Raw genomic sequence first — 11,262 nt, 5'->3', positions numbered from 1 at the left:
CCCCTACTCACAAGGCATTGCACTGAGCTGTTATTCATATGTACGTGATCTTAACTTTGATGTTCAATAGTCAGATTGTGCCTAATTGTGGGTAAAAAATCCCGATCCTCTATGGGATCTGCCTTACCTCTTTGTCCCCACTCTGGGATTTTGAGGGATGTCAATAGTGTTCAGTACTGAATCATGCTTCACAGCTAGTCCTAAGTCGGCAATAGCACAGGCTTCACATTTTTTCACTAAAATATTCTTTGATTTTAGATCTCGATGAGCAATTGCAGGTTTGCCTATGAAGCACAAAGAAAAAAATGAATGTATTTTTCCACATGAGAAAAGGATAATCAACTCAGAATTATTTTCAGAATATCCTCTGAACAAAATAATTACCGTCTTCATTTCCACATGAGAAAATAGCAAATATTTTAATACAAAAAAAGTCATAAATTCTATTCAGTCCTCAGCAGACACTAAGCAAAAGACTAACAGTAAAGGATCAATAAAGACTTTTCAACTCATACAACTTCTTTCCTCAGACTCTAGCCTTTCCTTGTTAAACTTGCATATATCTGTGTTAGGGGGTGGAGAGACAGTAAGAATTATTTAGCTTTGGGTCAGCTAGGTGTTACAGTGGATAGAACCCTGGCCTTGGAGTCAGGAGAACCAGAGCTCAAATCTGGCCTTAGACACTTGACACTTATTAGCTATGTGACCCTGGGCAAGTTACTTAACCCCAATTGCCTCACCAAAAAGCAAAATAATAATAATAATTATTATTATTTAGCTTTGTAATACATTATTTTTAGCATCACAAATTACACTCCTAGTTACATTATCCTTCAGTACATTAAAATTATTTAAACACTATGTATGAAATAATTGACTACAAAGGAAAAAGTATATAAAGCAGCCAGAAGGAACCACCTGGGAATTAATAACTTGCTATGGACAGTATAAAAGGTAGAGAAAACTCAAGAATTTACTGAAGAGTTGACTTCATCATGGAAAAAAATGTATCTTTAGGCTCATTTAATAGCCTTGAACAATGCTTAATTCAATGGTGCTTGATGAGTTAAGACAATTTTTTTAAAGTGCCACCTATTTCATTCATATTTTTCAATAAAAAAAGAATGCAAAAAGCAAAATATACCTTGTGTTCCAACTATCTCCATATGTAGATGGGCCAGACCACTAGCTACTGAAAGTGCCAATCGGACCATACCATCCACTGTTACTGTATTTCTATTTAAATAGTCATATAAAGAGCCCTGCTCATGGTATTCGGATACAAGCCACAACTGAGTCCAAGTTCCATTATCTGAAAAGAAAAAAAGATCCTTGTTGGAATAAAAAGGTAAATGGAAAAGCCCAAAGAATAATAAAATTAAACTGAATTATGAGCAAAGCCAGGATACTTCTTTCTTTGAAGGTGACACATAAAGCCATTCATGTACATTCTCTGTACACTTCACCATCACATTATGCAGTAGTGATCTGGTATAAATCCAAACCATAGAACATTCCCTTCTGCCTTCACCCTGTATCATTTCTAGTCTACCAATGACTGCTGGTAGTAACAACCAAGTTGTAGGGGGGAAAATGCTGGCTTAGTTATTAGTAGAAGTTTATTCTGCACCTCAGGTCTATAAATTTTGCCCTAGAGTACTTTCAGCTTTCAAGAATAAAGGCAATTATAGAAATATACAGTATATGCTTATATATAATATTACTGGAGCCAAAACTTATGTCATTACTAGTTTCACAGTATTCTTTCACTGCATGGTTACCAACTGAACTGGTTAATTTTTATGATCCTGGTCTCAGAATCCTGGTATTAGTTCAAGCTGTGAATTTATAGATTATAATATACATCTTTTTTCTTTCTAGAAAGATAAATGCCTAAAAAACATAGTCTATCTGTGTTCTTAAGGAAGCCAGTTCATCCATGGGATCTAAGTCCTGGGCCATCATGGCCTGCTCCATTCTGGGAAGTGGTCAGCTAAATAACAACCATTCATGATGTCAGTGAAGATAATTAGATTATGTGTCTCATCCTAGAGATTACAAAGTTCTTTCCAAGCTATCCTTTCCAATAGACTACACTGACATTCACTACAAGACAAGAAATATGGTTTGCCTCCCCCAGCCCCTACTCAAGATTCACCAACATTTTTCAAGGAAGTATTTGGGAAAATCATTTGTCACTTGAAACCGTGTCATTTACAATGGCTTCTAGACATAATGAACGTTATAAATGATATTAGTCTGCCTAAGATTATCCACACAATTTCTTATTACTACACTGATAGATTTGCTAAATTAATTTAATCAATGATACATGTAGAGTACTTTGGAAATCTTAACACACTATTGAAGTGAGAGTTAGCATTATTATTATTATTACTACTCAGATTCAAGCATGTGGACCTTAATGTTTCAATATAAGGTTGGGAGATGAAGGAGGTGACAAGGTAACCATATTCTAGCTGAAAGTACTTTATTGTACAAAAACACCCCACTAGTTTGGATCAGTTTTTCAAGTATGGAGGTTTCTTTAGAAAAGACATGTGTCTAGCACGATCTAAATTGCCAAATTAGTCCTGAATAAATCATTCTCAGTTTTTCCTTGACTCCTACTCACCCCAAATCAAAATTTAGGAGGCACAGGAGGCAGAAGCACATAGAAATCATGATGAAGTAAACACAAATGTATGCCACAGGTTAAAACATGACTAAAGCACTTGTGAAAATCTAGTTTTGAATCATTATTTCACAATGAAATGAATATGGAGGGGACTATTAATTTTCAATTATTAAGGATAATGGAGAACAAGGAAATAGATGATTAAAGGTACAGAAAAATTTTAATGGTCCTATTAGTTAAAAATAATGACAAGCTCTCTCTACCTTTCCGATCTTTTTCAAAAGTACTATTTTCTTTCTTTCTTTTTTGGAGTGGGAAAAGGGAGGAAGTGTGAATCTATGATTTCATCGGTGTGAGAAACTCTCTCCCCAGTACAATTTGGTTATTCTCTGTATTCCTTGAGAGTTGCCCAGGCATTGAGAAGATAATTTGTTTCGGGGCTGGAGATGAACTCAGATCTACCTGATTCCAAGACAGCTCTCCATATACTATACCACTTGGCCTCCTTAACCACTAATTATATGGTTAAAAGCAATTATATATTTAAAATAAATTGATTCATTTCCCCCTCTCCTTTTCCTTTCCTGGCTGCTAAGGTAGATGCTAAGAAGCTATGAAATAAGGTAAAATTGGAATGAATATTGAATTTGAATCAGAGGACCTGGATTCAAATCTCACTTCAGATGCTTACTACCTTTGTGCCCCTGGGCAAGTCCCAATTTCTCTGGGCCGTAGTTTACTTTTCTGTAAAATGAGAAGGTTCAACTAGATGGACTCTGAGATCTCTTCTACCTCTACATCTAAGATCTTATGAATTAAAAAGCACAAAAGACAAAGAAATAAGACATGGGTAATCTATCACTTTTGAATAATCAGGAATAGGCCAATATTTTATGAACACTGTAACTAAAAACCATAAGGCCTTTCCTTTTCCCTTGCAACTCAGAAAGAAATTTCAAGGTAGAAATAGATATTAAATGGATTCTAAAACCTTAACCAGATGTAAACTGTGTATTTTTACATGCAAAAAATCAAAACAATGCTAATTTGAAATGTCACTGTCTTAAATTTTCTTGAAACCCCTCTCACCAAGGTTTGGTGTATTAAGGAGTTAATTTTTATTAAATTCTCCAGGTTCACTAGATAAAAGATCTACAAGTACGAAAAGATTCTACAAGTACGAAGTACAATATTATTACTGTCTAAATGAGTTCACTCAACTACATTTGACTTAAGTTGATTATATTGCTATCAAATATTACCTTTTTGCTATAGGAAATAAATATAATTTTTCTTTCATCACACCTATATGAAAAAAATTGAACACTTTTCTGTTGCAATAAAAATGTGCTTGCTTTCACCTGAAAATACATTAAATACATTTACACAAAATACAGAACTTGGCTGGAAATACCTTTGTTATCAGCAGCAATGAAGCCAAGGATGTTTTCATGTCGCAGCATAACTGTTTGGTAGATTTCTGCCTCACGAAACCAAGACCTTTCATCTCGTGAGGAAAATATTTTCACAGCCACATCTTCCCCACACCACCTGCCATGCCATACTTCACCAAATCTACCTTTTCCTACTATTTCCTGAAGAACAATTGTCCTTGCAATTGTTCTCTGGACCAACAGAGGTAAACCTAAACAAGAAAGAGTTGGAATTTTTGGTTAAAATAAATATACATTAGAAGATCTAAAACAAACATCATAATTGCCATCATTTTAGTATGAACAATCAAATCATAGTTATAATCTTCAATAACTTAGAATAATTAGAATTGTCATACCCAATGTTAAATACATTATTTTAATTCAATGTCAAAGTGTACTTAAAAACCATCCCAAAGCATCAAACACAAATTGCTATTTATGTACTCAAAATTGAATATTTCTCTTACATAGAACTTAGCTTTAAGTGTTCTTCCCCCACCTTTTAAGCCAAAGAGTCTTTCTGCTAGCCCTCTTAAAATGTGTATACCTCTCCTCTTTTACCTATCTCATCTAGTCAAGAGAAGCAACCAAATAAGTGAAAATGGGTCACTTTATTAATCACAAAAATTTAGAGTTGTAAGGAATATCAGAAGTCTAACCCATATGCAAAAAAAAAAAAAATGTCCACCACAACATATCCAACAAGTTCATCCAGTCTCTGCTTGACACTGTCCAGGAGAAACCCACTACTTTCCAAGGGAGCCCATTCAACTTTTAGGAGAGGTCTAATTGACATTGAGCCTCTGTGTAATGTCCATCCATTGTTCTTAGTTCTGTCTTCTGGTGTCAAATGGAACAAGTCTAATTCTTTTCATGTGACAGTCCTTTAAATACTTGAGGACAGCTATGGTGTTCCCTGAGTCTTCTTGTCTCTAAACTAAACACACCTAATTCCTTTAACCTATCCTTGCATAACATGGATTGACGATTAGTCACCATTCTGATAAATCTTCTCTTTTAAAAAGCCATGCTTACATGCATCACAGAATAAGAGTTTTTGAAAGAGTACTTTGTGAGATCCTGGGAAACCAAAATAATATTATTACAAATCTTAGAAGATGAAGAGCAAATGCAATATTCAAATCAGGTTACCACTTCAAATTAACAGCAGAGTACAAACTTTGGAAGGAGTCCAAGGGAATTTCTCCCATATAGAAGGTATATAGAATTACTTATTCTTGGAAATTTTACATATTGAATTTATGTCAATTTTGATGATAGGATGGGGAGAGCATTTGTCAATACCAGCCTCACATCTCTACCAGGTATAAAAGATCCCTGGCCCTTGCTACTCTGACTCAGATATTCCCCTACATCTGGTCTTTATATTACAGATCTGTCTATACCAGGTAAACACAATCTATAAAGTCAGCTACTCTGGTTCTAAATGATTATTATAGTTCATTGGAGAGAGAATGTCCTTAAGATTATTAAATCAATAGGAATGATTTCCAGTAGTGAATCAAGATTATTTTTTTAAGTCACATCATAGTCCTCTCTAACAAACCTTCCTCACATCCTCACCCTTGAAGATTCAGCCAAATACACAAATAAGTTATTAACAATAACAACATTCAGCATTCATATAGTGCTTTCAGATTTGCAAAGTACTTTGCAAACATTATCTTCTTTTATTCTCACTGTCCTGGAAGGCAGAGTATTTATCACTCTCAGTTTATAGATGAAGAAATTGAGGCAGAAAGAAGTTAAGTGAATTGCCCAAGGTTATACAGTCAGTAAGAATCTGAGATTGGATTTGAACTACCATCACCTCTTGTAGGAAGTCTTTCTTGATGCCCCTAGTTGTTAGCATTTTGTCTCACTCAAATTTTCCTGTACATATCTCTGTACATATTTTGTTCTCCAAATAAGATCTTTGAAGGAAGTCATACTTTCATTTTTGTCTTTGCATAAGCACAGTGCCTTGTACATAGTAGACACTTAACAAATTCATGTTAGTGAGATTGCATTAATAAATAATAAGTAATTTCTCACTTAGATAATTGGGGAAAATCAACCTCAAAATGACTAACATGGTAGAATAGCTTATATTTTTATTTTATGGCTCACTAAGACATATAAGCTTTATAGGAAATAACCTTAAAAATTAGTTACAAACTTCAGGTGCAATGCCCTAATTTACTAAGAGGGCTAGTTTCCTGTCTTCTTCCTCCCATTCCCACCCCCATTAGTTTAAGAAAGTATGTATAACTACAAAAAAAAAATTGCAGGACAATATTGCCCAGTGTACTCAACAAGTAAGTGGAGATAGTAATGCTTAGTAAAGAGGTCAGGTTTTATTTTTTGAAAGAGTGACCACAAAAATAAACTAAACAAAAAGTCCTTTCATAAAAAACTTAGGAGATTGTATTACTAAAAACAAATGGACTTTGCTTCTACTTTTTGGACCACAAGATTTCTGCAGATGTACTTTCTATGGATGGTTATAGAAGTTGAGTGCTTTCTGTCTGATAATAAAAAAATTTATGCCTGACACTTCTGCATCATGATGTCATGAGCTAGAAGAGCTGCCACCACTTCTAGATCATTTAGAAGCCTTTAGAAAGACAAACCACTTCTTAGAGAAAAGAAGCAGGAAATTCTTAGAAAACAGTTGCCTATAGGCATCTCAGAAGCATTGAGATTACAGGGGTTCTTAAACTGGGTTATGGGAACTTTTTCAAATAATATTTTGATAAATATTTCAATATAAATTGTTTCCTTTGTAATCACATGTATTTTTGCACTTAAAGACATTAACCTGAGGTGGGGTCCAAAAGAGTGACGCAAAAAAAGACTAAGAACTCCTTTAAAAAGACAAACCAATTCCCATGGCAGCAGGTAAGAACAGTCAAATTCCCTTTTCTTCCATTGGTACAACTTATCTCTCTGACATCTGCTTCCAACAGCAGGTGGAACAAAGGAGTGAGGACAAGCCCAAGTATATTCACTATCAACAGCACAAAGGAGCAAATTTAAGTTCAAGGCTACAATTACAAATGAGAGGAGCGAGGAAGAAGTTATCCACTTTTGCTTCTCTGCTCTTATGTTTTTTCTTAGTGGATGAATTGGCACCCGCTAACATATTCCCTCTCACCTTTCACAAGCAATATGTTAATCTTTTTGTTGAGTCCATAACCACTAACCCACCATACTTATCATTGCTACAAAAATTTGTTTGAAATTATACCCAAAAGTCTTCAAAGTCCTGATGTAATTACTGGTTTATTTTAAGTAAATATCCTGGAATAATCAAAAGGCAAGAGGTTATGCCATAATGTAAAGGATTCTAGGCAAGAAGAGAAAGAATAGTTGTCTTCAAATATTTGAAGGCTATCATGTGGAAAAGAGATTAAATATTCAGTGTAGTGGCGGTAAGACCCAAACTTGTTTTCTAACCATACCATCAATGCTATGGCAGGGATATTGGAAACAAAAGAGAGAAAAAGATATTCCCTAGCATTAGGGGGAAGCATTTTGCTTCTGAGTTTTACTTAGAAATGAGTAATGAGTACATACCAGATCCAGACCCAGATGTAGTCATATCAAAAATAAGATCTTTAAGAGTTTTGCCAGCATTTACTAAGTTGCATTCATTTAGTGGTTCTTCCACATTTTGCCTCTTTTTCTTTTTATAAGTGCATTGACGTCTTTGACAGGTACATATAGTCAACATTGCAGCTATCGACAAAAGGCAAACTGGTATGGTAATAATTATGGTCAGCTCCACTGGTCCTAGTTTTAGCAATTTTGGAGATGCTGCAGCTTAAAAAGAAAACAACAGTGAATCAATCTATTTTAAACATTCTTGAAATAGCAACATAATTAAAAATACTTTCATGTCTATACCTTGTCATTTCCAAGCTGTGGTTCATGAACTTCTATGGGATACAGAGTTATGACAAGATGTCCAGCATGTTAAATGACTCAGTAGTGACTCATTAAATGACTCACTAAATGTCTCTAGATAACATTTACTACAATCACATTATAAAAAGAAAACAAAAACAAGAAAAGAAAACTTTAGACAGACCTGGAAAGAGGTATAGAATGAGAATATTTTTGGTTTGTTTGCTGTTTATTAATTCAGTTACTTCTACTTTAAATACTAAGAATTTGTATAAGTTTTTAATTCCTCATTTTATAAGTTTATTTAGTTATTTGTTTTGGTTAATGGTTATTTTATTTACTTATTAATTTTTTTACAAACAAACTCAGTATAGTAAACATCTGCTCTCTTAAAATAGGAGAACAATTTCTATTTTTCAATTGTATATACATGTTATTATTAACAAATTAAAGGAATTACTGAATTTACTTTAGTTTTTGTCATTATACACTGTCTTAAACACACATTTAGAGATAGAAGAGATATGAGAAGTCATCTAATCCAAACACTTAATTTTACGGATAAGGAAATGGAGGTCCAGAGAACTTAAATTCTTTTATTACTTATGTGCCCAAGGTCACACAGTTAATAAATATCCATTGACTCCAAACTCAGCATTGTTTTTTTTGTACCACATTGGATGGTGCAAATACTATCATGTGGGAGTCCATTGTAGTTAAAATGAGAACTTAATATTAGAAAAGGATAGTAAGCTCTGCTATAAATTGTGCATCCTTAAAATTATCTTTACCAAGTGTTATTGGTTCTCTATAAGTACATAATTTTGTAGGCAATTGAAAAGGTAAATGATGGGAGAAAAAAGTATAGAAATAGTTATGGAGGTCAGATTAAGGGAAGTGGTGAGCAGAAGGAACAAAATATTTGCTAACCTCCTAAAAGCATCAGGTATTGTAGACTGAAGAGAGCACATTTCTACTTATTAAAAAGTGCTTAATCCCCTTCTTTCACCATTTCTTCTTCCAACAGGTGATACCCATGATATTGTTCATGGAATAAATGCAACTGATTTGTGTCTTAGGTCCCCAGTTTTCCTTCAAGGCTCACTTCACATATGGAACTACTCTATGTCATTCCCTGCCCACCCCCCCACACACACAACCTATTCCCCCTGAATCTTTTCTCTCCTTTCCCCCCCTCATATTATCATAACTTTTTGACTGACTCTCTCCCTTGCATATACCATATTCTCCCTTTATAGTAGTTATTTGTGTTTCTCTTCCTCAGCTACCCCTTCACCCCCCAACCCCACCTACATCACAGTGGAAATAGAACTAGTTTTAGTCTGAAGAACTGGGTTTGAATCCTAGCTCTGCCACTGACTATATGTTCAACCATGGCAATGTCATCTCACCTCATGGAGTCTTAGCTTCCTCATACACAAAATGCAGCAGCTGGACATAATGACCTCCTTCGGGTTAAAAACAATAGTCCAATCACATCTGTTTTTTCAATCCCTGTGCCTTATACATAGTAAGTGTGCAATAAAAGTTTACTTTGTTTTATTATTAGATGAAAAGCTCATAAGTTTTACTTCTCTCTTCTATTTTGCTTCTCACAAAGCATAGGCTTGTTCAGAAATTAAGCTCAGTTCCTAACTCTGTCCTGGTTGAACTATGTATTTCTTCAGTGTGCAAACCATATTCCCACCTCTTTTCTCTGGGATTTTAAAATCCCTTTGGGGTTTTGAAATCCTATTGCTGTGGGAAAGGAGAGAAGAACTGTGGAGGCTACTTATGGATGGATACCCACTATAATATGTAACAGAAAACATCTACTGTTGGAAATATTCCTTTAGTTCTTTGAAGAAACAAACAAAAGACAAAATAATCCATGGTCATTAATCCATTCCTTTGGATTCTTGTGTGTAGTTTTGTTTTTTGTTTTTTGTTTTTTCACTTGGGAGGTAAGGACAGAGGAGTACTTAAATATCATTTAAATGTTTCTCCTGGCTTTTGATAAAGCATCCTTTTAATTGAAACAGCAAAATGGCAGTTTAAAGAATCCTTACACAGTTACAAAGAATGCAAGCTGTTCTAAACCTAAAAGACTCTTCTACTGCATATTCATCAATTGGGGTGACTGTAAAAAGAAATTGTGTAATAAGCTCTGACAAAGGCTTCCCCAGGTGGGATGCCCAGCTAAAATGACAAGGGTGAGAGGCCTTGAAGGACAGTGGAAAAAGCACTGGATTTAGAATCAGTGGACATGGGTTCAAATCTCTTCTGTCACCTACTATTTGTAAGACTTTGGAGAACTCTGTGGGCCTCAGTTTCCTCATGTGTAAAAGGAGGGGGTTGGAACTCAATGGCCATTAAGTCCCTTCCAGATCTAAAGCTGTGATCCTGAATAAAATAATTCACACTGATGTCACACTTTCCTATTGATACCCATCCTGGTATTTATAGCTAATTTTTTCAGAGTTGATATTAATACCCATTTTATAGACTTCAGATAGACCTACCTAAGAATTTAAAATTTTCATTTCTAAGCAAAGGATAAAAAATGACAAATAATTGGCAAGCAACAGAGTATTTTATTAAAGGACTACTTAATTGGGAAGTATCATCTTTCTACTACACCTGTTTCAAAATGGTCAATCTAACACCAAGAAAGCTTTGTCTGAATGTCATAGAATGATACCACAAAGGGGGTGAAAATGCTGATAATCTTTTATCACTAGTCCCTGAAAACATTTTCATTCACTTTTTGTCATCCAAATATATCACCAAGAATCTATGCTGCCTTGTTTAGTATATAAAAATGTAATCATTAAAGTGTCAGCTACTTTGCTTTTTAAAACAGGCATTACCCAGCCAGATTCTCTTATAGCAACAGAGTAATAAATCTGATGAACAGATTTTTTAAAGGATTTAACATTTTCAAAGTTAATTGAATGCGAAGATAACTGTAGCTTGTTCACCAATACCCACTTCAGAAGATGAAGGAAAATATTCTCACAAGAACACATCTTGGTTTCTCTTTGAAGCCATCCCTTCTCTTCCTACCACTGCAACCTTGGCCTCTGCCCCTTGATTACCTGGGTCTTACAGGTAAGCTTTTACTTTACCTTGTGAGGGCCCAGAATTTTAGCCCACTTCTCTCCCAACTCCTGATGCTATCCAATTTTACGTTAAAATCATACAAAAAATGTGACAGATGTAACCATAAAGATAACTGTTCAAAAATCTGAGACCTGACAATAAACTAAAATTTTTGAA

The 11,262-nt window shown here is 34.6% G+C and overlaps 1 protein-coding gene across 2 annotated transcripts in view; it reads right to left on the bottom strand.

Annotated features, from left to right (window-relative positions):
* LOC114045895 (activin receptor type-1C) overlaps nt 1–11,262 on the bottom strand; it is a 48,303-nt gene that overhangs the window by 7,727 nt on the left and 29,314 nt on the right. Inside the window, exons 2-5 of one of the 2 annotated variants that reach the window (XM_027866084.1) lie at nt 7,654–7,893; nt 4,053–4,283; nt 1,145–1,312; nt 128–284 (exon numbers count right to left, since the gene is read on the bottom strand). In XM_027866084.1, the coding sequence (XP_027721885.1) occupies nt 128–284; nt 1,145–1,312; nt 4,053–4,283; nt 7,654–7,893 (796 nt within the window). The remainder of the gene's footprint in view (nt 1–127; nt 285–1,144; nt 1,313–4,052; nt 4,284–7,653; nt 7,894–11,262) is intronic. The other variant, XM_027866085.1, reaches the window with a different exon arrangement.

This window comes from Vombatus ursinus, unplaced genomic scaffold (genome assembly GCF_900497805.2).
Source record: "Vombatus ursinus unplaced genomic scaffold, bare-nosed wombat genome assembly UNPS02014779.1, whole genome shotgun sequence".
NCBI lineage: Eukaryota > Metazoa > Chordata > Mammalia > Diprotodontia > Vombatidae > Vombatus > Vombatus ursinus.
This window is presented reverse-complemented; position numbering and strand designations above follow the sequence as displayed.